This window comes from Protopterus annectens, chromosome 12.part0, assembly GCF_019279795.1.
Source record: "Protopterus annectens isolate FY-2018-M chromosome 12.part0, PAN1.0, whole genome shotgun sequence".
Taxonomy (NCBI): Eukaryota; Metazoa; Chordata; order Ceratodontiformes; family Protopteridae; genus Protopterus; species Protopterus annectens.
This window is the reverse complement of record NC_056746.1, coordinates 1,305,933,997-1,305,958,412: the sequence shown is the minus strand read 5'-3', so window position 1 is coordinate 1,305,958,412 and position 24,416 is coordinate 1,305,933,997. Positions and strand designations below refer to the sequence as shown.

At 46.3% G+C, this 24,416-nt stretch overlaps 1 protein-coding gene across 1 annotated transcript in view; it reads left to right on the top strand.

Moving 5' to 3' along the window:
- The window catches only part of EFCAB8 (EF-hand calcium binding domain 8), a 3,728,836-nt gene that overhangs the window by 1,499,243 nt on the left and 2,205,177 nt on the right, over positions 1-24,416 (top strand). The window contains exon 15 of the mRNA XM_044089017.1: positions 10,897-10,909. Coding sequence (XP_043944952.1) covers positions 10,897-10,909 — 13 coding nt within the window. The remainder of the gene's footprint in view (positions 1-10,896; positions 10,910-24,416) is intronic.

Sequence of the window (24,416 nt, the reverse complement as noted above, 5' to 3'; positions counted from 1 at the left end):
CCTTTCCTTTGGCCTTTTCTGAAATACCCTCCTTGGGTACTAGATCCTATTCCAGATCTCATTTTGCATCCCGCAAGTCTGGATCCCGCCAAGCTTCAGTTCCTCAACTTGACCACTTGGTTCCTCCAGTTCCCTTGATGGTCAGGAATCCCAAGCTTTCACAGGCAGTTGTTCATATTTTGTCCTGCTCTCAAAAACACTCTACTAGAAAAGTTTATACCAGTAAAAAAGATTAGTTTTGTGGGCTGAGACTTAGGGTCTTGACTCTTTTTCCTTCCCCTTTGGGGTCTCTCTTGGATTTTCAAGCTGAGTTGTTTAGTTTAGGTTCTGGATTTTCTACTATCAAAGTACAGTTAGAGGCCATTTCTAATTTTCACATTGGTAGGGATAATGTGCTTTTGGCTTTCCTCAGGATTTCCAAGGCCTTTCTCAAAGGTATTTTTCTCTTTTGTCCCCCAGTACAGGATATGGTCCCTCCCTAGTATCTGCCATTCATTCTACAGGTTCTAGCTGGTCCTCCTTTTGAACCTTCAGCATCTTTGGACTTGAAGCTTTTGTTTTGGAAGACTTTGTTTTTGGTGGTGGTTACTTCCCAAAAATTGTTTCAGAGTTGTATGCTCTTGATTCTCACCCCTTTATTTGGAGTTCCACAAAGACAGGGTTTCTCTTTGTACCAACCCTCTCTTTCTGCCTAAGGTAGCTTTCAAGAATAACCTTAACAGTTCCATTAATCTCCCAATGTTTTTTTTTTCAATTTGTCCAACAAAGGTGAATACCTTTTACATTGTCTGGATGTACATAGATAGTTGAGATTCTAAGTTGACCGTACCAGCTCTTTCAGGAAGTCATGCCAACTGTTTGTCTACTTTTCAAAATCCAATTTGGGCTCACTTGTGTGGCTTTCAAACTGTATTTTGTTGCATATTCCTTGAAAGGTAAAACCCTTTGACACAAACCTAAAAATTATTCAACAAGAGCCATAGCTATTTCTATGGCTTTCCTTTCTAGAGTCTTTATGGGTGAGATCCGTGCTTCTGCCACTTGGTTGGGTCACCAGACCTTTGTGTCACACTACAAGCTGGACAGCTTATCTAGATTCATGATTTCCTTTGGCTTCACTGTGTTATGGAATATTCTTCCCGATGATTGTTCATGGCTGGGGACTCTGTCCCTCCAGTTGAAGCCAGATGGAGCAGACATCATCGGATATGAAAGTTATGTATTATGTATTTCAGCTTTCCCCTTGGTTGTCTTATCCCAAGTGGTGAGAGGTATATTTTCAGTTGTGCATATTTTATCATTAGTGTTATCTCATGGGCAAACTCAATCTGTGGGGTTGATGGAGGAATGGGGAATTAAGGGAAAGTGAGACGGAGCCAAATAGGCTAAAGACTTTTGAATTGGCCTGTGTCGGATCTGGGCCTGAACCGAAATCCCACAAGTTGAACCAGATGGAGACAGACACAGCTCTATCCTTATGGTGAGTACATAACTTTTGTATTCCTGGGTGCTAAACATAATTTTCAGAGGCTACTTAATTCCCTTTTCCTTTCTGCCAGTAAGAAAGAATAAAGGTCCCGATGTTCCACCCAGTCAGTGGGAACTTGCAGTAGCAGAAATTTCCAAGCTTCTAGAAAAGAGAGTCATCCACATAGTCCCTGAAAACCAATTAGAGTCCAAAGTCTTTTTGGTATCTAAGAAGATAAAGACCTCAGACCCATTACAGATTTGAGTCATTTAAACTAGTTTGTAAAACAGGTAAAATTTTGGATGGTCACAATCCAGTTCATATAGCCTCTTCTGAAGAAGGGTGATTGGATATTCTCAGTAGATCTCCAGGCTGCATATTATTGTATAAAGATAGAGAAGCATTCCTGGAGATTTCTCCATTTCTATCTGGGAATCATTACAAGTTCAGTGCACTGCCTTTGTTCTCACCACAGCCCCCAGGGTTTTCTCCAAGATAATGGCAGTGGTAGCAGTATGTCTACTCCTGCAAGAGATCCAAGTTTTCCCATACATTGACGATTGGCTCCTCACTGCTGCCTTCAAGTATCTTCTGATCTGATATTGTTAATCCTCGTTCAGTATCGGTTCCGATCTCGGAACAGAGCCGGCCATCTTCCAAGCTCGCGCCAGGTACAAACTCTCGAGTTAAAAACTCTTACCCAGAATTCCCCTCTCCCTGTTACCTTAGATTTTGTTTGCTGCGTCGCCATTCGGTTGTGTCAAGCTACTTCTCTTGAGCTAAGTACAGTATTTTTCTTCATACTAAGTTCTAAGACAAATTTTTTTTTCACAAAAAAGTTATTAGATAGTTATCTCTTACCTTATCGCATTTAGCGACTACCCTTTTTCGAATCCTTTTCAACTCCTTTCCTCTCTTTTTACCGCAAGGTAATTCCTTTTTTACCATCGTTGGTAAACCCCTTTTCCTTCTTACCTTCGGGTATTTCTTGTACCATTGCTGGTATTTCTCTGTTTTTTTCTTTCTTTCCTTAACAAACATGACAGATAAAAAAGGTAGCCCAGGGTTTAAAAGATGTTTAGATTGTGGACATAAATTACCTACTTCAGATGCACATTCTCTGTGTGTCTATTGCTTGGGTGTGCCTCATTTAACAGTTAACCTACCTTGCGGGATTTGTAAGAATTTCTCTAACAGGATGTTAATTGAGAGGAAAAAGAAATTAATATTGAAGGGGCTACTTAATTCTCCTTTTTCAGAGGCTATTTCTAGGTCGGAGGCTTCAACCCCTCCAAGATCCCATAAGAAAAAGAGTGATAAACATGAAAAGGCCAAGTCTCTTCCTTCTTCCCCAGCTGGGGACCCTCAGGAACCGAGACCCAAGAAAGCTAAGCTTTCCAGTTCGGATTTGACTTCTTCGGCTGCAGCACTTTCGGTGCCTAGACCTTCGGCACCAAGGCCATGGGAGCCATCTGAGATCTCAGCACAGACTAGTGTGCTCCATACCGCATCATTACCGAGGAGCTCCTCTGTTCAGACCCCTTTACCAGCACCGACTGTCCAGTCGATGCAGACTGTTATGATGTCGATGGATGTTTCAACACCCATTTTCTTTTCGGCTCCAACAACTTACCTGGCATTGACTACCCTCTCGGTACCGACCATTCAGTTTTCGTCACTGATGTTTTTGGCTCAGGCCTTAGTGCCGACAACCACTTCGGTACCGAACTCATTGTCGGTGCAGACCACGCCTTTAGCACCGATGATTTCCTCGGTACAGACACCAGTAGTTCAGTTCTTTACAGCTCCATTGTTCTCAGTGCAGACCACCTCTGTGGTGGGCACCGAGTTTGCTCCGTCCTTGGATAGACCTGACTCTCCCACAGCCATGTCAGTAAAATCCGCTAAAAGCCTCTCTGAACACGATGTGTTGCGTCTTGTGGATCAGTTGCTTTTGGACAGAGGTATCCCGCCCCTCAGGACCTTTCCTTCCTCGAGAGGTGATCACCCTTTACCAAAGACCCCTACTTATCCTCCTCCTTCATTGCATTTGAAGCCCCTTGGTATAACACAGTCTTCCCCCACTACGGTTCCTTTTATGGACCTCACTAAGGAGCCGCAGTTGCCTTTTTTGGCAGGAGAGTCTTGTCACGGCCCAGGATGTCAGCTGTGGTGTACGTACTATGGCGTTTCACAGCCATCCAGGGACTCCGAGTGAGCAGGCTGAGCCACTTAGGTGAGGGGTGACCCCTGCCCTGGGCCCCCATCCCTCTTCAGGTGGACCGGCCTTCCAGCTTATGGAGAAGGCTCTGGCATCGGTTGGCGATCCTGTGCTATCACTCTCCCCGCCCTCCTCTGGACCACAATGTACACAAGCCACTCCTAGCAGACACCGGGCGCAAGGGCCTCAGGACATACTCCCACAGGAGACCCCTTTTGAGCGGTCTTCCCCAGTTTCTCCCTCTGAGGAAGATAATCAAAAGAGCTCGTGCAAGAGGAAGCACATGGACTCCCTTACTGAAGACACAGACTTTGATGATGGGGAAGGGTCCCCTCGATCACCCTCTGAGGTATCCTTTGGTGATAGCCTTGAAATCTTTAAACAGAGAGGTGACTGGCAGCCCTCTAACCCGACCTCCGAAGAGTCTGTGTTCCTGCTGGCCTTTCGTGCCTGGCCCCCTATCTCCTGGGTTACTCCACCTGCTGACGAACTTGTCCAGCTCATCGTGCAGCGTGAGTGGAAGGCTCCTGACATCGTTGAGGCCATTCACTGGAGGCCAGATAAAATTTTGTCCCCTCCTGCTAGTGATCCCCATTGGTCCAAAGGTCTTCCTGTAGATGCTTTGGTGGTGGCGGCCACAACTAAAAAGGGCCTGGCTGAAGAAGAAAGCCAGACTCTCCATCTGCCCTACGGGGAGTCCTGGGCTATGGATAGAATAGGGAAGCGTACTTTTGCATCAGCGACCTTTGCAGTCAGGTCCCTGAACTATATGGCACATTTTACCAGGCTTCAAAGAGACTTAATTTCTGAGCTCTCTCAAACTTTGGCTGGAGCTGTGTCTGATGAGGTCCGGGACAAATTGGCCTGTCAGCTAGCCACCATCGAATCGATATCTAACTCCTCCATGTGCCTGATATCTCACGCATCAGAAGGAGCAGCTAGAGCGGCGGGTTCAGGCATTGTTCTGAGGCGACATGCCTGGATGCGCTTGTGTAATTTCACAGAACTCTTCAAGGCTTCCTTTCTCAATGCTCCCATCAAAGTCTCATCGTTGTCCAGACCCATGGTTAAAAGCACACTGGCCAGATGTGAACAGGATGGTAAGACTCTTTCTGCTGTGGGTGTCCGTTATTCTTCTCCTCAACGGGCTTTCTCCGGAAACCATAAGAGTGGGAAGATATGGCACAAAAAGTCTCAAGGTTCTTTCCGTGACACACAGGCTGAGTCCTCCCTTAGAGGCAGAGGGAGAAATTCTCAGGGAAGATGCCCCTATTGGGGCAGAGGGGGTCCGCGTAACCAGGGTTCCAGGGATTCTTTCCCTGGCCAATCCTACCAGCGCTCCTGAAGAGTGGCCCAACTGCTTTCCTCTGGAAGTGGTTGGGGGTCGTTTCTCCTTGTACCCTTCTGCCTGGCTAACCATTCCAACCGATTCTTGGGTACAAAGGATAATAACCAGAGGTTATCATATCCCCCTCAACCTTTGTCCCACTCCCCTAACAAGCTTACCCGACGTTCCACCCAGTCAAAGGGAAGAAGCAACGTTAGAAATTTTAAAGCTGCTAAGAAAAAGAATCATCCAAATAGTCCCTCCAGACCAGATAGGATCCGGATTCTACTCGACTATTTTTGGTGCCAAAGAAAACAGGGGACTGGAGACCAATGTTGGATCTCATTGTATTGAACAAGTTTGTAAAAAAACAGAAATTCCGGATGGTCACAATACAGTCTATCCTTCCGCTTTTGGAAAAAGACGATTGGATATGCTCGATAGATCTTCATGATGCATACTACCACATAAAAGTGGGAAGACAATCAAGAAGATTCCTTCGCTTCCGTGCGGGAGCCAGTCATTAGTAGTTCAGATTACTGCCCTTTGGACTCTCTACAGCCCCCAGAGTGTTCACAAAGTGCATGACAGTCGTCACAGCTCACTTATGACTACAAGGATTCCAGGTGTTTCCATACCTAGACGACTGGCTCATCTCCACCTCCACCAGACATCTATTGGAAGAAGCCCTGGCATATTCTCTCCTCACTGCAGAAAGGCTAGGCATAACCATAAACTGGCAAAAATCCAGTCTCACCCCATCTCAGTCCACAGAATTCATAGGGATCATCTTGAATACAAAGAATTGCAGAGCATCCATTCCAGAGCACAGAATTCTAAGGATAAAGCAGCAACTGATTCCAATCCTTTCAAAGGAGAAATCCACAGCTCATTCTGTTCTCCAGTTGTTGGGTTCCATGGTAGCCTCCATTACGATTGTCCCCCTAGCCAGGTTTCACGTGAGGCTTCTACAATAGCTACTGCTCACCCAATGGTATTCCTTTCAGTACCCTCTTTCAGCTAAGATTTGGGTAACTCACAGGTGCAATCAAGATCTAAATTGGTGGATGGCGCACAGTCTGTCACACTGGTCTCACCCCTTCTCCCCCCAACAGCCCAAGGCTGCAGTGACCACGGACGTTTCCCTGATGGGGTAGGGGGGCTATTTCAGGGACAGACAGTCCAAGGTGCTTGGTCCAAAATGGAGGCCCATCTGCATATAAATGTTCTAGAGCTGAGGGCGGTGCTTCTGGCATTGCAAGCATTCCATCCCCTGCTGCCGTCTGGGACTATTGCGATACAATCAGACAACATGGCGGTGGTCTGGTACATCAACAGACAAGGTGGAACCAAATCTTACCCAATCTGTCGAGAGGCCATGAGGTTATGGCAATGGGCGATGGCTACCAACCGCTTTCTTCTAGCAATGCACATTCCCGGGAGTTCCAACGTGATAGCAGACAGACTCAGCAAGTGTATTCTACAACCTCACAAGTGGTCCCTGAATCCCTTGATAGCGGCAGAGATTTTCAACTGCTAGGGTCTTCCTTGCTGCAACCTCTTTGCGTCCCCGACCAACTAGAAATGCAGCAACTATTTCACCCTGATCCCCCTCCGGGACAGTCACCCAGGGACGCTGTAGTCGACGATTGGCCCTTGGGTCTGCTTTATGCATTTCCACCTCTCCACCTCATTCCCCAGTTTCTGAAGAAAGCCCGCCGGTTGAAGAGCAAAGTAATCCTCATAGCACCATATTGGCCTCATCAGATTTGGTTTCCCTTCCTTTGGCCTCACCTGCTAGATCAACCGTGAATTCTCCATCCAACCCCGGGGTTGATCTCCCATCCACAGAATCTGATTCACCCCAGCTTGAACAGCCTGAAGCTCACAGCTTGGCTCCTTCAATTCCTTTGATTGCCAGGCAGAATGATCTTTCTTTGCCAATACGTGACATTCTTATTGCATCTCATAAGTCTTCCACCAGAATTACATATCTCAGCAAGTGGAAATGATTTACTTTTTGGCTGAAAGAAAAACAAGTAGATCCTTTTTCAGCACCAGTGTCAATAGTACTGGAATATCTGTCTACCCTATTTCAGTCCGGTCTGTCTGCCTCTACCATTAAAGTTCATTTGGCTGCAATATCTAATTTTCATGATGGTGTCCAAGACTCTTCTCTTATGTCACACAGATTATGCAAGACTTTCGTAAAAGGCGTGAATCATCTAAGACCCCCTTTTAGAGAACCTACTCAACCATGGGACCTGTCATTAGTCCTACAAGCTTTGACAATGCCACCTTTCGAACCAGCTTTTTCTTGCAACCTCAAATATTTGTCATGGAAAACCTTGTTTTTGGTCGCCATTACTTCTGCCAGACATATCTCTGAGCTTCAAGCCTTATGCATCAAGAGACCATATTTGATTTTTCATAGAGATAGAGTGTCATTGAGAACTAATCCTTCCTTTCTGCCAAAAGTGATCTCCGAAATGTCCATTAATCAAACCATTGAATTTCCAGTTTTCTTCCCCAGTCATTCAAACAGAGGAGAGTATTGCCTACATACCCTAGATATTCACAGGCAAATTTGCTTCTACTTGAACAGGACTAAGGCTTCTCGTAATTCAGACCAGTTATTTTTGGTCATTTCTGGACCTAGATTAGGACGTGCTGTTGCTAAGGTCACATTGGCTAAATGGTTAAAAGACTGCGTAACCTTCATTTATAGAAAACGTAATATTCCATTACCTACTACCTTAAAGGCACATTCTACAAGGTCGGTGGCAACTTCTGCTGCCTTCCATGCCAGAGCCTCTTTACATGACATTTGTGCAGTTGCAAGTTGGGCTACGCCTCATACCTTCATCAATCATTACAAATTGGATTTGGCCTCCAGGGGAAGAGCATCTTTTGGTTCTATGGTGATCCGGAATGTCCTTCCATGAGAGCCTCCCAGGAATAAAGGTAGCTGTGGACTCTGTCCCACATGTAAGGACTGAACGAGGATTAACAATATCAGATAAAGAAGTTATGTCTTACCATAACGTTCCATCTGTATTGTTGATCCTCGTTCAGGCATTACGACCCTCCCTCCTTCCCCCTCCTGTGGCTTCTAGTGGATCTCACCATCCGGTTCTGTTAGGTCATTTGACCAGAGGTAGCCTCTACCTTTTTTTGACTTGCAAACTCAGTCTGAGGTAACAGGGAGAGGGGAATTCTGGGTAAGAGTTTTTAGCTTGAAAGTTTGTAGCTGGCGCGAGCTTGGAAGATGGCTGGCTCTGTTCCGAGGTCGGAACCGATACCCACATGTAATGATTGAACGAGGATCAACAATACAGATGGAATGTTATGGTAAGACATAACTTCTTTTTACACCATCTGGACCTTCTGTTCCATGTAATGCAAAAACCTGGGAATCAAGATAAATTTACCCAAGAGTTAAATAGACCTAAATGAATGTTGGTTTCAGCTTTCTTCGCTGTTATTTAATATGCAGTAGTTTTAAGACACATAATTTCTTGTTTTATGTCTTTAAGATAATTCACCTTGTGTTTTTAAAATGTATCAGTTGGGTTTTTATTGGATTATTTTATCACATGACTGTTTGAATGAGAGTATTTAAGATTTATGTGGTTATTGATTCTAGTATTCTGAAGAAGTCTTTGTTATATTCTGACGAAAGCGCTAAATAAAGTTGCGTTTTTGCACACTTTGATTTCACTTTTTTTGAGTGCTCATAGCAAGTTTGGTGATTCAAGGCTGCTATCAGTTTTTGTTTCAAGTTAAATAGACCTGTCACAAAGAATAGTATTCAGTGGATGCCATTTGGACTGAGTGCTACAATTTGCCTCAATCCAGAGTATTCTCCCAGCATTTCACCCTCAGCAAGGTTAATTCTGTGACCGTTGGGCTTAATAGCTTATAGAATTTTGCTAGTCTGTCTAGCCAGTTTCTACATGAGGGTACTCCACTGGACTGTTTCTGTACAGTGGTCTCAAAACTTTCACCCATTACATACCATGGTTCTCATTTCTCAAATATGCAAAGATATCAGCTGGTGGATAACATCTCTGTCATTGATGAAAGATTGCTCTTTTATAATGGATCTGCCTTCAGTTGTCATAACCACGGATGCCTCCCTTCTAAGGTGGAGGGGCATTTCAGTAGGAGAATGGTACAAGGTTCTTGGTCACACCTAGAGCCAATCTTCACATCAGTGTCTTGGAAATGAGGGCACTCCTGATAGTGTTGCAGGCTTTTCAGGACCTTCTTCCCGAGGGTGTGATTCCCATACAGATGGACAACATGGCAGTAGTCTGGTACATCAACTGGGAGGAATCCACTCTTACTCTGTTTGTGGGAGACAATGAGGTTATGGCAATGGGGGATGTCTTTGCACCAATTTCTGATAGCAGTGCACATCCCAGGGTTGTCCAGTGTGATAGTGGACAAATTGGGGAGAACTATTCTGAAGCCTCATGAGTGTTCCCTCAGTACAACAATGACAGCTTTGATCTTCTGTCACTGAAGACAACCCTGCTGCAACATTTTTGCATCTTAACTGAACAAGTGCAGCAGTTACTTTGCCCTGAACCCTCCATGTGGATAGTCATCAAGGGATACTGTAGTCCGCAGTTGGTCCCCCGGTCTCATTTATGGATTTCCCCTGTTACCCTTAATGAACAAATTAATCCAGAAAGCAAGATGGTGCAAGGACAGAATGATGTGCATTGCTCCCTTCTGGCCCTGACAAACACAGTTACCTTTCCTGTGGCCTCTACTAGTACACTCCCATGGATGTTGGATCAGTATCCATATCTCTTGACTCACCAAGCCAGATTGCCTCCTCCAGACCAGAAATCCATGAAGCTAATCACTTGGTTCCTCCAGTTTTGACTTAAGCCAGAGATGCAAGACTTTCAACATTGGTTGTTCAGATTATTTCAACCTCCCAAAAACAATCTACTAAAAAGGTTTATCATAGCAAGTGGAAAAGAATTTTCATTCGGCCTGTGTTAAAAGGAATAGATCCTTTTTCTGCCTCCATCTCTTCCATTCTGGAGTTTTTGTCTGAGCTCTTCCATAGTGGTTCTAGTCTTTCCACTATTAAAGCACAAAGAACTACAATTTCAAATTTCCACATAAGTCAGAATGAGAACTCTATAGCAGCTCTAAAAGTCTCTAAAGCCTTGTTGAGGAGAACGTTCCTTCTATGACCTCTGATTAGAGACCTAGTCCCTCCATGGGATATTACTAAATTCTTCTCCAAGCATTAACTCAACCTCCATTTGAACCAGCAGCTTCAGCAGATTTGAAGTTTCTCTCTTGGAAGACACTTTTTCTTGTGGCTGTTACATCGGCCAAATTTCAGAGTTACAGCCCCTTTCTTGCAAACCTCTTTACCTGATTTTTCACAAAGATAGAGTTGCATTAAGGACTAATGTATATTTTCTTCTAAGGTGGCATCCAAAGCAAATTTAAACACATCCATTAACCTACTGGTGTTTTTTTTTCCCAGATTCTCCAGCAAAGGCGAATACACTCTACATATGCTGGATGATCCTCAACAACTCAGATTTTACCTTCATAGAACAAAACATCTCAGGAAATCTTACCCATTATACATTGCTGTTCATTGATTTTCTAAATCTAAATTAGGCAAGCCAGTTTCTAAGGTTACACCTTCAAGATAGTTATATTGTATTTCCTTTGTGGACACTAGGAAGCATCTGTCCCTGGAATTGAAGCCCAAAGCACATTCTGTAAGAGCAGTAGCCAGTTCAGCAGCTTTTATGAAAAGGGTTCCCATCGATGATATTTGTGCAGCTGCAACTTGGTCAATGGTTCACCCTTTTGCGTCTCAGTGTAAGTTGGATGTACCATTCTCAGAAATGTCCTTCCTTGATACCACCCAGGTAAAAACAGCTTGGGAATCTGTCCCATGCATTGCATCAGATGAAAATAGACAGCATTTCATACTAAAGCTATTTATGTCCCATAACAATAGATCTGGGTTGCCTGATTTTCATCTGATGCAACCTTCCAACCTCCTGTCCCCTTCAAAATGATCATCTCTTAGCTTCTGGTGACCAAATGCATCTCACTTGGAACCTGTCTGTGATCTAGGGTTGCCAACTTTTCATTTCAAAAATTCTGGATGCGTAAGTGAAAGCAAAATGCTTGCAATTTTGGTACCCAACATGTAAAATACATGACCTCCATGACTATCTGTATTGCCTTTTCTAAAGTTAGATTAACTTCAAACTTTTGAGACACTTCATCATCCAGCCCAGTCACAATCCTACCCCTTATTTGTTCATCTTAGTGCTGTTAGAACCCACAATGTTCTGCTGGTACATAAAGTAGTCTGTCAAACACTTCAGCACACTCATCTGTTGGATGTACACATCTGCAAAACTATGCTGTCTCATGTATTGTATGTATATATACAGCGGTGGTGGTGCTGCGGTAGCGTTGTCGCCTCACAGTAAAACGTTGTCCTGTTTGATTCTCAGCTAGAGCGTCTTCTGTGGGGAGACATGTGTGAATGGGCGTACCTTCGTTGAAGGTTGTGCGTCAGGGCCGGCAACTTGGCACGTACAAATCTACTGCCAATCATTAGCGGACCGGAGTTCCACTGTGGCAACCCCTAACCGGGAAAAGCCAAAACACACAACATATATATATATATATATATATATATATATATATATATATATATATATATATATATATATATACATACACACATACACATACACACACACACACATTTTTTTTTATCAAGGTCCAGGGGTATGCAAACCTTTTCACTGCTGCTGCCAGAGGTTGATCTCTGTCTCTCTCTCTCACACACACACACACACACACACACACACACACACACACACACACACACACACACGTACTTCAGAACACAAATCATTTAAAACATGCTCTTATTTTGAGCCTTTGTCTCCTGTTAATTTTTGGCTTATCCATATACCTTGAGCTAAGAGGAGAGGTACACAAACCCATTCCTCTCAACTGTACAGACATTTGCCTCATATTGTTGGTCTGTTTCTCATAAAATTGTCAATCACTGAGGGTTGTAGCCAGAAAATAATGATAGTCATATGAGTTTCATACTTAATACAGTGCAGAAAATTCTTGCCAATGCAAAACCTGTTGTTCTATCTACTAAGTTTGTAACAGCAGTATTTAAAAAGTGTCCTTATTTTTGATCCTTTTCCCCCATTATATATAGCTTTTTTCAAATTTCTAGCTTGAAGGTGGAAAACACAATAAAAATCTGCATATCCCATGCTCTAAAAACATTATCACTTCAATGTTAAGTTGTCTATCTCGCCTTCATTCTTGCTGGATGGGTTCGGAGCTGACCTCGGCTCCGACTCGGCCACTCTAAAGCTCGAGAGTTGGTTCCACCGGCTCGAGGCTCCCTATATCCCACAATGCTAGGCGAATTACCTCAGATCTCGTTTGCCGCTACAGCGATCGAGGTGTTGGTTTTCTACCGGCTTCTTGGTGAGTAACTTTGGATTAAAGTTAGTATACTTAAACCCCTTTAATTTTAGTTTTAACACTTGTTTCCTTTAGTTTAGTGGAATCTCCCCCTCCTTCTCTCTAAAATCCCATTTTTTCTCCACAAGAACTTATAAGTTCTTCCCTCGGCCTTCAGGCCTTCTTCCTCCACCCCTAGTGGTGTGTGTTTTTCTCATAATTTAAAACTTTGGTAGTTTGTTTTATTTTTTGAGTTTAAAATAGGATAGGGTGTAATCAGTGTGTTTGACTGGGTGTGTGTGATTACACTTTTCTAAAATGTCTAAAGACTCAAAGGTCTCAGGCTTCAAGAAGTGTGACTCCTGCTGTCAGAAAATGTCTCTGACAGGCGGTCACACTTCTTGTGTCTACTGCCTGGGGCCTTTGCACCTGCAGGACTCCTGTGCTGTATGCCACGGCTTCAGCCCCAGGGTCCTGCAGGAAAGAAAAAACAAACTGATTCTGAGAGAGGTTTACTGAGTTTTTGCCGGGGAAAAAGGAAAATTTTTTGGGGGGCCATACCATTTAAATTTTTTTTTAAAAATTTAAGCCTTAAAATTTTGGAAGAGGGGTCCTTTTGGGGGGGATCCCCTTTGGGTTTGAAGGATGATCTATTTAAAGGGCCAAACCTTGGGGGTAGTCTTTTGGGGGGCCCCAAATTTTAGAGCTAAGTAGGTGTTTTTTCCATGAGGGCCTTAAAGATTAGGGGGAGGAAAATTTTTTGGCCCCCGGGTTTTTTTTAAAAAATTCTTTGGGAATCCCCAGCAGCTTTTTTTGGGAGATATGTTAGGGGGGAAGGGGGCCCCTTTGGTTTGGAAAGGGGTTTGGGTTGCATGTGTTAAAACCCTTTCTAAAGCTGGTTTTGGTAACACTCATTCCTGCCCCAGGGGCCAGTTTGGAAAATTTTTTATCCCCCCGGTTTTGAGGCAAAAAGGGGAAGAGAAAGTGTGAGGAAAACATAGATCCCCTGATCCCCCTTCACAGTTTTAGAGGATTCGGGGTTCCCCCCTTTGAAGATGTTTTTGAGACATTCAGAAATTTAAGGGGAAAAATTTCCAGTAAACCCCAGGATGAATCTTTTATTGAGGCCCTTTGGTGTTTATCCGGGGTTCAGTACCCCCCTAGGAGCCCCCAAAAATTAAAGCAAAGAAAAATTTTGCAAAAGGAGATGTTTTTGGGTCCTTTCGCCTACACTGATATGGGTTGACCATCCCCCTTGACTGGGACGCTTTGCCAAAGAAACTCTTTTGGTTTTTTCCCAAGCCCCTACCCGCCCCCTTGTTTTTTTTGGGGGGGGTTTTCACGGGGTTTTTAAAAAATTTTCTGTTTTTGGTTTTTACAAAAGTGTTTTAAAACCCATTTTTGGGCTTTGTTGAAAAATTTTTTTTGGGGTTGGGTTTTTTTGTTTTCCCCCTTACCGGGCCTTTAAAGAATTTTTAAAACCTTTGGTTTGTTTGTTTAGAGTTTTGCATTTAAGTTTTTTAAATTTTTTGGGGAAAAAAAAATCTTGTTTTTTTCCCTTTAAAAATTTTTCATCAGTCTCAAAAGGCCCGGGGTTTTTTAAAATGGTTTTAAACCCTTATGCAACCCCGGGTTTTGTTTTGGGGAAAAATTTTTGGATCCTCTTGCACCTTTTTCCTGGGCCTCCAGGGAGGTAAATTTTTTGGGGGGGGGTTCCCCCTTTGAAAAATTTTGGATCCCTTTCCCCTTTCCAAAAAAAAAGGGGTTTTTCCCCAGTCCTATGTCCAAAGCGGGGGGCCCAAACTTCCCCCGGGCGAAGGGTTTTATGACCAGGGAACTCCCCGGGTGGGCCGTGGGGACAGGGGGGTCCCCCCCATGCCCCGGCCCAAAACCCCCCCCGAATTTTTTCGGCCAAAACCCCCCCCGGGGTCGGGGGGTTTCCCGGGCCATTTAAGTGCCGGCCCCCCCCCCCGGGGGGGGGCCCAACCCTTTTTTCGGGTTTTGTCGGGGAAAGCGGGTCCCAAAGGTTCCTCCCCAGTTTTAAAAATTTTTTCGGCCCCCAGGGTTTGGAGGAACCTGGACCCATTCCATTCCTCCCCACTGTTGGGCCCGGGGGGTCGGGGGGGGGAGTCCTTTCCCCCCCTTCCAACCCGGCCCGGGTCCACCCGGATTTTCGTGGCCCGGGGGTTTTTGGGTCCCTTCCGAGCCTCCCTCTCGGTGTTTGGGGGGACTTCCCTATCATGGCTCGGGACCGGACACTCCCAGGATTCGGGGGGCCCGGGCCAGACCCATGAGGAGTGCCTTGGCCAAGTCCTTTCGCCATCTCCCCGGGTTTTTACCAGCACCTTCCCTGGGCGTGGAGACTGGGTCTTTGGCAGTTCCCTGCCCAAAGCGGACCCCCGGGCCTGAGGTAACCCTCAGGGGGGGTTCCCCTCCTCCTGAGGGTTCCTCTGAGCTGTCTTCAGAGGAACCCCAAGGAAGAGATGGGCAAGAGGAAGCACGTGGACTCCCCGAGTCTATTACATGGACACTGATTTGGATGATGCGGAGGGGCCCCCAAGTCGTCCTCGGATGATGTCTCATTTGCAGACATCTTAGAGATCCTCAAACAACGGGGCCCTGGATATCCAAACCCCCTCTGCTGAGGTCAGTGCTCCTCAAGGCCTTTGGGGCTCACCCCCCTCCTGGGTGTCTCCCCCTTTGACGAGTTTTGGATTTAGTTTGCCCTGGGAACATCCAGATCCCGTGGAACCAGCCCCTTCTCCCCCAAAAAAATTTTTTATCTGCCCCCGAGAAGGAGTTTTTTAGGGGTGGCTGTAGATGCCATGGTGGTGGCATCTGCTACACAACAGGAGGGCAGAGGCTTCAACTCTATCCATCCTCCTAATAAGGAGTCTAGGAGATGGATAGGACGGAAGCACCCTGACTTCAGGGGCCTTTACCTTAAGGTCCCTGAATTATTTGGCACATTTTACCAGGCTTCAGGGGGATCTGGTCAAGGAGTTGTCAGATTCCTCTCGGTAACCTACCTGAGCAGCTAGCCCAGTCGGTTAGCTCTCAGTTGGCTATCCCACCCTAACTCGTCCATGAGGCTCATTTCCATGGCAAGGGGGGAGAGCGCAGGCACAGGCGTGGCTCACCAAGCCTGGGCTTTTGTCATTTCGGAGGCCTTCAAGTCTTCCTTCGCTGACGCCCCCTTTTATGGGTCCTCTTGTTTGGACCCAAGGTGAAAGACACCCTTACCCGCTGTGAGCAAGAGGGAAAACTTTATCTGCCGGGGGCCCGTTATTCCACTCCCTTCGGGCCCTTTTCCCCCAAAGGGCCCAAAAGGGGGGAAAATGTGGTTCAAAATTCCCAAATTTTTCTCCCAACAGCAGGAAGATTCCCCTTTCCCGAGGCAGAGGGCGGGAAATTTTTTTAGGGAGACGCCGCCCCCGAGGGGCAGAGGGCCCCCTTCTGGAGACCCGAGTCCTTTCGGGGGCTCTTCAGCCTCCCACACCATGAGGGATTGCCCGGCTGTGCTGCTCCGAGCCAGTCGGGGTGTTTTCCAAGCACCTAAAAGCCTGGGAGTCAATCACTCAGGACAGATGGGTGCTTCGGATCATTGCCGGAGGTTACACCATCCCATTCAAAGACTCACCCCCCCAAGAGAATCCCCGGGCCCACCACCCAGTCAAAGGGAAATAGCAGGGAGAAGCTTTAAAGCTGCTAGAAAAGGAGTCATCCAACCGGGCCCCACAGACCAGATCGGATCAGGAAATTACTCCAGGTTCTTTTTTGTGCCAAAAGACAGGGGACCTGAGACCAATATTGGATCTCAGCAGAAAAAATGAAAACCCAATTCCCAACCCCCCGGGGGGGGAAATTCCCCAAAATTCCCAAATGGTCCAAACCTTTACAATTCCAATTTTCCTTAACCCCCCCCGGTTCCCAATGGGGGGGGGCCCCCAATTTTTCCCAAAAATTTGGGAAAAGGGGGGGTTTTAGACCCCCCGGGCCGGGGGCCCCAAACCAGGGGCCCGTTGGGGCCCTTCCCACCAAAGCCCTGGGGCTCCCGGCTTGTTGGTCATTTTCTTTTTTTTTTTTTTTTTTTTTTTTTTTTTTTTTTTTTTTTTTTTTTTTTTTTTTATTTTTTTTTTTTTTTTTTTTTTTTTTATTTTGGGGGGGGGGGGGGGGGGGGGGGGGGGCGGTGGGGGGGGGGGGGGGGGGGGAGGGGGGGGGGGGGGGGGGGGGGGGAGGCCCCCAAGGGGTTCCTTCCTTGCTGAGGGCCCTTTGGGGGTTCCTTTTGGTTTGGGACCCAAAGGTGGCCCCCCCCCTTTAAAAAGGGGTTTTTTCGGACCCCTTAACCCATCCCTTCGTTACCAACCCAAAAGGGGGGAAAGGGGTGGTTCAAACCCAAGGTTTTTTCTCCCCCGGGGAGGAAGTTTCCCTTCCCAAAAGGGGGGGGAAAAATTTTCGGGGGGCCCCGCCCAGGGCCCCGGCCCCAAAAAGGGCCCCCAAATTTGGAGAGGGGGCCTTTCTTCTTCCCTCCCACCCCAAGGGGGTTTTCCCGGGCTTCCCCTCCCCGACCAGTGGGGTTTTTGGTTCCAACAAAAAGGGGGACCAATCCCCCTTTCGGGAAAAGGATGGGTGTTGGAAATTTTGGGGGTTTTACCCCAAACCCTTCGGACCCCCCCAAAAAATCCCGGAAAAGTCAAAGGGAAATTTAAGCAGGAAATTTCTCCTAAAAAAGGGTCCCCAAACCCCCCACAGAAGCAAGGCCCCGGGTTTTTTTCCAAAAAAAGGGGACCTGGCCAAATATTTTGCAACTCCAAACCCAAAAACCAAAATTAAAAGGTTCTTTCCCCCTTGTTAAAGGGAAATTTTTAAGGCCCATGGATCTCGGGCCCCCAACCTTCCAAAAAGGGCCTACTTTAGCCTTTCCTTCCAATTTTTCCTTCCCTTTTTCAAAAACCCCCCAAAGGGTTTCAAATGTTTGGGCCCCAATACGGGCCCCTAAAATTTGGTTTCCTTTTCCCAAAACTGGACGACCTGGCCCTTTGCCCTGACCCCGGATTTCTAATAAAATAAAAGCCCCCATTTGGGTTTTTCCCTTTAATTTCTTTGGGAAATTCGTTTTGGGCTCCCTCCACTTAAATTTATTGGGAAGCAAGTAGACCCAAAAATTGTTCCTTTTTCTTCCCCCCAAAACCCCCAAACCACCAAAAAATTGACCTCAGTAAGGGGAAGATTTTTGGCCAAATTTTGGGCTCAACTCCAAGGGCTTAGTTCCTCTCCGTTCCCAGAGGTTTTAAAATTTTTAACCCCCGGGTTTTCAGGATTTTCCCCTTCTCAACTATTAAATAAAAGGGGCCTTGCTTCTTAAATTTCCAAATTGGAACCCAGGAAAACCCCTTTTTTGACCCAAAACCTTGCAAAACCCCCCCAAAAGGGGGGGGGTTGTTGGGACCACCGGGGTTTTTAAAACCTCCACCTTTTGGGATTTTGATTTTCCCCTTCGGCCCTTAAAAATTTCCCCTTTTGGAACCCCCTCCAAAAGGAAAAAATTCGGGGGTTTTAAAAACTGAAAAAACAAAGGGCCAATTCCCCTTTTTGCAAGAAGGGGGTTTCGAGTTTCCAACCCTTCTTTAAAACCCCCACCCCGGAAAAAAATTTTCAAAAAATTTAAGGGGACATTCCTTCCTCCGGGGTCCCAAAGGCCTTTTCTTTTTTCGGTTTTCAAAATCCTGGCACCATTTTCCCCAAAAAAACCCAATGAAGGTTCCTTCTCCTTTGGATTTCCAAAAGGAATTCCCGCCTATTTAGAAAAGGCCCGGGGCAATTTTAAATGCCTTTTTTTCCCCCTTTCCCCAAAAGTTTTTAAAAAATTTGGGGGCCAAACCTTTTCCCCTACTTCTCAAAATTTTTTCCAAAAAAGTTTGCATAACCCCGGCCTTTAACCTTCCCCTTTAATAAAAAACACTTTCATCACCCCTTTAAATTCTAAAAAAGCTTGGTTTATTTCCCAACCTTTTATTAAAGCCCCCAAAACCCGGAAATTTGTTCCTTTTACTTCCCCCCAAAAACCCCCCATTTTAAAAAATTTTTCCCATAAAAATTTGGTTTTGGGGGCCAAAAAAAGGGGCACCCCATTTTTTGGTTCCCGGTCCCGGGAGGTTTTTTTTAACCACCCGGTTTAATCAGGACCTGCCCCAAACATTAAAGTCCAATAGGATAAAACCATAACCAACCCCTTTTGATGACCAAAACCATAAAACTTCAAAATTTTTTGGGCCCTTTGCCCCCATTTTTATCCCCCCCTCCTTCCCCTTGTTTGGATTCGAAAATTTTTTAAACCCGGTTTTGAGAAAAAACTGTTTTAAATTTTGTTTCTTAGGGGTTTTTATTGAAAGGGTTTCGGTTCCCCCTGTTTTTCCCCAAATTTGTTTTTGGGGATGGAAATTTGGTTCCACCCTTTTGGGTTTATTTTGTTTTAAACCAATTTTAAGAGCCCCTTTTCCCTTCTTTGGAAAATAACCCAAAATTGGAGCCGGGGGAATTGGGTTTCAAACCCAAAATTCGAAGTGGGCCAGTTGGGTTCCCAAAATTTAAATTTGGGAAACCCATAACAAAAGTTTCTTGGATTGGTTGCTCTGGCCATTTTTAAAAAATTTTACTATCTTAAAAGGCCTTCCCACCAAACAAGGAATTCAAAGGCCCTTTAAAAGGTTTTTAAAATTTTCTGCGGTTTACTTTGGCCAACCCGAATTTCCTTTTTCCCCTTTAAAAAAGGATTGGGGATCAAAGGGAACAGACATTTGGGCCCCTACTGGGGTTTTTTCCCGGGACCAAGGGAAAAATTCAGGGGGCAAACCCTGCCCATAGCCAAATTAAAATGGCCCTCTTTTTTTTGCCTAATAACCAGGGGGGGACCATTGGCCCCCCGTACCCATTTCCCCCCCTTTGGAGCGGGTTTTGAACTTTTGGGCCCCCCTTTTTTTAAACGTTTCAAAAAACGAGGGATTTTCCTTTGGTCCTGAAGAAAATTTGACTGGGGACGGAGGGGGAAAGGGATTTCTCGGAGTTCCTTTTTTTTCATCCTTCAGGGCCTTTAACCCCAAATTCAGAAAAGGGAAAAATTGGTTAAGACAAACTGGGGGTTTCGGGGAGCAGGGGTTGGTCGCCAAAAAAGGCGGGAAGGCCCGGAACCCCCAACAAGGCAGGCCGGCCGGGAGGGAAGGGGTTTTCCCGGGAATTTTGGAACCCTTCCTAAATAACCCCTTTTACTCCCTTAAAGGGTTGGGAAAAAACCCCCCATTTAAAGGCCAAGTCGGGAAAGTTTGTCACGGGTACCCGAACCCTCCCAATCCCCGGGCCCCCCAAGCAAATGGGGACGGGGCCCAACATTCCAAGGGGTTTTCCTTTTCCCTTGCAATTCCAAACCTTTAAAAACCTTTCCAATTTCCCCAAAGGGATCTTCCTTTGGTTTTTTAAAGCCTTGCTTGCAAAAGAGGCAAGCCTTTCCCCCGCCGGAAGGTCCGTTTCTACCCCTTTTTTGGGTTCCCCCAAAGGGAAAAAAGGGGTGGAAAATTTTTAAAATCTCGGGGTTCTTGAACAAGCCCCCGGAAAGGGGAAAAAAAATTTTTGGAGGACGCTGGGGCCATTTCCCCAGGAAAAAAGGAAAGGTTCTCTAAAACCCCCTTTTCAGGATTCCCCGACTATTCACATAAAATTTGCACGCCCAGAAGTTTTTCCCGCTAAAGGCTGGGCCCAGCCCATTTTCAACACCCTTTCCCTTTTGGGTTCTTAAAACCAAACTCCCCCGGTTTTTCCCCCCAAGGGGGTTTTGGCATTTTAAAAATTTAAAACCGGGCGCAAAAAAACCGGGGTTTTTCCAAGGCCCACGGCCCCCAACTCCCCCAAAGGGTTCTTTTATTAAAAAAGGGGGTTTTTGGAAAAATTTTTGGATTTCAAAAAATTTGAAAAGTCGTCGCCTTTCGGGGGTTATTACCTTTCCCCTAGGGAAAAAAGGGAAACAGTCCATGTTCAGGGCTAACAATAAAAATAACAGACCCCAAAACCTGGTTCCGGGGGGCCATTTTTTAAACGGGGCCCCCGGCCCAAACCCCCCGGTTTGTTTAAAAGTTTTGGGGGATTTTTGGGCCAAAATTCCTTTGTTTCCTTTTAGCCCCAATTCCCCCCAAGAATCCTTCTTTTGGGGGGGCTTTTCAAAAAATTTGGTTTAAATAAAAAATTTTTTTCCCGTTTTTCCCAACCAAAATTAGACACGCAAATAAGCCAGGAAATAAAAACAAAAAAATGGTTGTCTTCCCCTAAAAGCCTTATTTGGGAAATTTGGGGTTTCCTCCTTCCTTTGTTTCCATTGCCAACCACGGTCCTTCTGGGGGCTTTCACAAAGGGTCCCGGGGCCCCCATCCCCAACCAAAGAAAAAAATTGCAAAAATTTCTAGGTGGACCCCCAGTCTTTTGGGAAGCCCTTTTGTTCCCCCCTTCCTTGGGGAACATGAACCAACGGCCCCCTTGTCGGGGGGGGGTTTTATAAAGGGGAACCCGGGGCCTCCCCGGAAGAACCCATTTGACTTGGGGCAAATGGGTTTTTCTTTTAGGGGTTTCAACCCCAAGACTCCCCGGGAAGTTAAATCCGGGAGGACAATATTCTGTAGGTGGTTTAAAAACCCGGGGAAAAAGGTCCCCCCCTTTTCTCCCAAAACAGCAAGTGCAGAGATTATTTCACCCTATTCCTTTACCAGGCCAGCCCAGCAGAGACGCTCTAGTCCAAGTTTGGCCCGGGACTTCTGTATGCATTTCCTCCCTTCCCACTAATCTCTCAAGTGATACAGAAAGCTATCGCTCAGAAGGCCTCGCTGATCCTCATTGCTCCTTACTGGCCACGACAGGTTTGGTTCCCCTTTCTGCATCCTTTTCTGTTGAGCGACCTTGGCATCTGGACCTAGTTCCAGATCTTTTGATCCATCAGTCGGGTCAGTTTCATCGCTCCCTTCCCTCTCTGAACCTCACTGCTTGGTTCCTCCAATTCCAACCTTAGCTAGGCTTCCTCAAATATCTCACTCTGTTCGAGATATTTTGATAGCTTCCATAAATCTTCCACTAGAAAGATTTATTTGAGTAAGTGGAACGCTAGCCTATTGGGCTCAAGGAAGGACATAGATCCTTTCACTGCTTCCATCCAAATGGTCCTTGATTTTCTAGCTGAACTCTTCCATGCAGGTTCATCTCCTTCTACTCTTAAAGTTCAACTGGCAGCTATTTCTAATTTTCATGTGGGTATTTCAGAGTCTGCCATAATGTCCCACAAGCTTTGCAAAGCCTTTTTGAAAGGAGTTTTTCTACTCAGACCTACTATAAGAAATCCTCCTCCTCCTTGGGACCTAAATTTAGTTCTTAGTTCTTTGATTCTTCCCCCTTTCGAACCTGCAGCCTCCTGTTCTTTAAAATTGCTATCATGGAAGACTCTCTTTCTGGTAGCTATTACTTCAGCTAGAAGAGTTTCAGAACTTCATGCACTCATCTGTCGACCTCCTTATCTGTTGTTCCATAAGGACAGGGTATCTTTACGAACCAACCCGTCTTTTTTGCCTAAGATAGCCTCGGCGTCTAACCTAAATCAAAGCATTGACCTCCCTGTGTTTTTTCCAGAATATTCCAATAGGTCTGAACAAAAATTACACTGGCTAGATGTTCATCGTCAGTTAAGGTACTATTTGGATAGAACCAAACAATTCAGAAAATCTAACCAGCTGTTTGTCTCCTATGCAGAAGGCAGAAAGGGACTTTCAGTTTCAAAGGTATCATTATCTAGATGGCTAACATCTCTGATTTCCCTTGTTTATGAAATTAGACACCAAAAGCTGCCTAACAAACCTAAAGCCCATTCCACCAGAGCTTTGGCTACTTCTATAGCCTTCCAAGACAGACTGCCTATTGACACCATTTGTGCAGCGGCTACTTGGGCTACTCCTCACACTTTCATTTCTCATTATAAGTTGGATTTAGCTTCTAGGCATAGAGCTAACTTTGGTTCCACTGTTCTCAAGAGTCTGTTCCGTTAGGCCACCCGGGACAAGGTGCTAGGGACGCGGTCCCATCCAGCAAGAATGAAGGCGAGATAGACAACTTAACATATAGAAGTTATGATCTGAAGTAGGCAGACTTCATTCGTCTGCAACCTGTGGGTATCGGATCCGACCTCGGATCCGAGCCGGCAATTCAAAAGCTTAGGCTCCGAGCTCCTAGCTCCTCCCTCTTACCCATAACCCCTTGCCAAGCCCTGACTGACCTCAGATTTCGTTTGCGGCTTTTCAGAAACAGGAATTCTAGAGCTCCCATGTTGGGTGAGATAAGTTTAGATTTCTTGACAGAAAAAGTTTTCAAATTCTCTGTTTTTGTTATTAATCTAGTTAGTGTTGTGTGTGGTTAAGGCTTTCCTCCCTCTTAGTTAATTTTTCTCGGGTTTTCGTAGTTTGTTTGTGTGTGTGCATTTAGGCCTTAGGTTTGTAATGTCTGAAGCCCCTAAGGCTGTTTTCTCAAATGTACCGAGTGTGGCCATAAGCTGTCCCCAGCAGATGGCCACACTAAATCGGCATCTTGGGGGTTGAACACCTGTCTTCTGGTTGTACCATTTGTGCAGGGTTCAACCCCGGGCTTTAAGGGAACGGAGGTCGGTTGGTGCTGGCGGGTCTTTTACCCCAGATACTGCTTCGCCTCTGCCCTTCCAGTCAGCAACCTGTTGCTGTGAGTTCTCCCCTCCGGCTGGGACTCAACCTCCCTAAAGTTGCCGGAGGGGAAGGATTCTTCTAGGGAGAGACAGAAGGAGAGGCACAGGGAGAAGCACCACAAGAGGAGAGTCAAGCTTCTAGTTCGGCTCCTCCATCTAAGCGGGCCTCCCTGTGCCTTCTAGCTTTCCTCCTCCTCGGCTCCACTCCCTCGGTTCTCTCCTGGACCCGAGGAGGAGGAGGCTAGCCCTTCCAGGAGGTCACCGAGACGGCGCTCTAGGTCCGCTTCGGTGGCCTCCTCTAGATCGACCTTTTCAATGAGCGAAGCTGATATGGACCGGATGATGAGGAAATTCATCCAGGCCCAAATGCAAATGGGAGTGCTCTAGCCCCCATCCGGGAGGCTTCACCCCTTTTTCGCCCCTTAGCTCCTTCTCCGACCCATACCACGGGTTCGAGCTATCGGCGCCGTGCAGATTTGGATCGGGGTGGGTCGGATCCGATAGGTCGGCGCACTCGGATCCGTCCCATCCTTGAGTGCTTGGTGCCGGACCCGACCTCGGAGCCGAGGGGCCGAGCCTCGGATCCGAGGGAGCTGGTGTTTTCCCGCCCAGGTCGGAGCACACTGGTCTCTCGGATCCGGCGGTTTGCTCCGACTCCGATCCACGTCGGATCCAGTGGGGGTCGGCTCGGGCTTAGAGAAGCTGGCTCCCTCGGCTTTCAACGTTATGGAAAGGGCACTGTCGAGACATCCGACCCCGGTCCTACGGCTCCATCCCACACTCCATTGCAGTTGGGCCAGGCTCCCCACCAGCCGGTCCCAGGGACAGCCGCCTCGATGTCCCAAGTGGTTCCCTTGAAACATCCATCTGCCGAAGAGTACTCCTCGGACAGCCCCGATGAAGTACTCGGGCGTAAGTGCAAGAGGAGGCACATGGACTCCTGAGTCCGTCACTGAAGACACGGACTTGGATGAAGGGAAGGCTCCCTAGGTCACCCCTGAGGACGTCTCATTTGGAGACATCATGGAGATGTTAAGGATCAGGGGTGGTCTGCCCCAAGGCTTCTTCGACGAAGTCTGTGTTCTTGGAGGCATTCGAGGCGGGCCTTCTACCTCTTGGGTGTCCCTCCTGCTGACCCCCTGGTGGATCTTATATCCATCAGGCG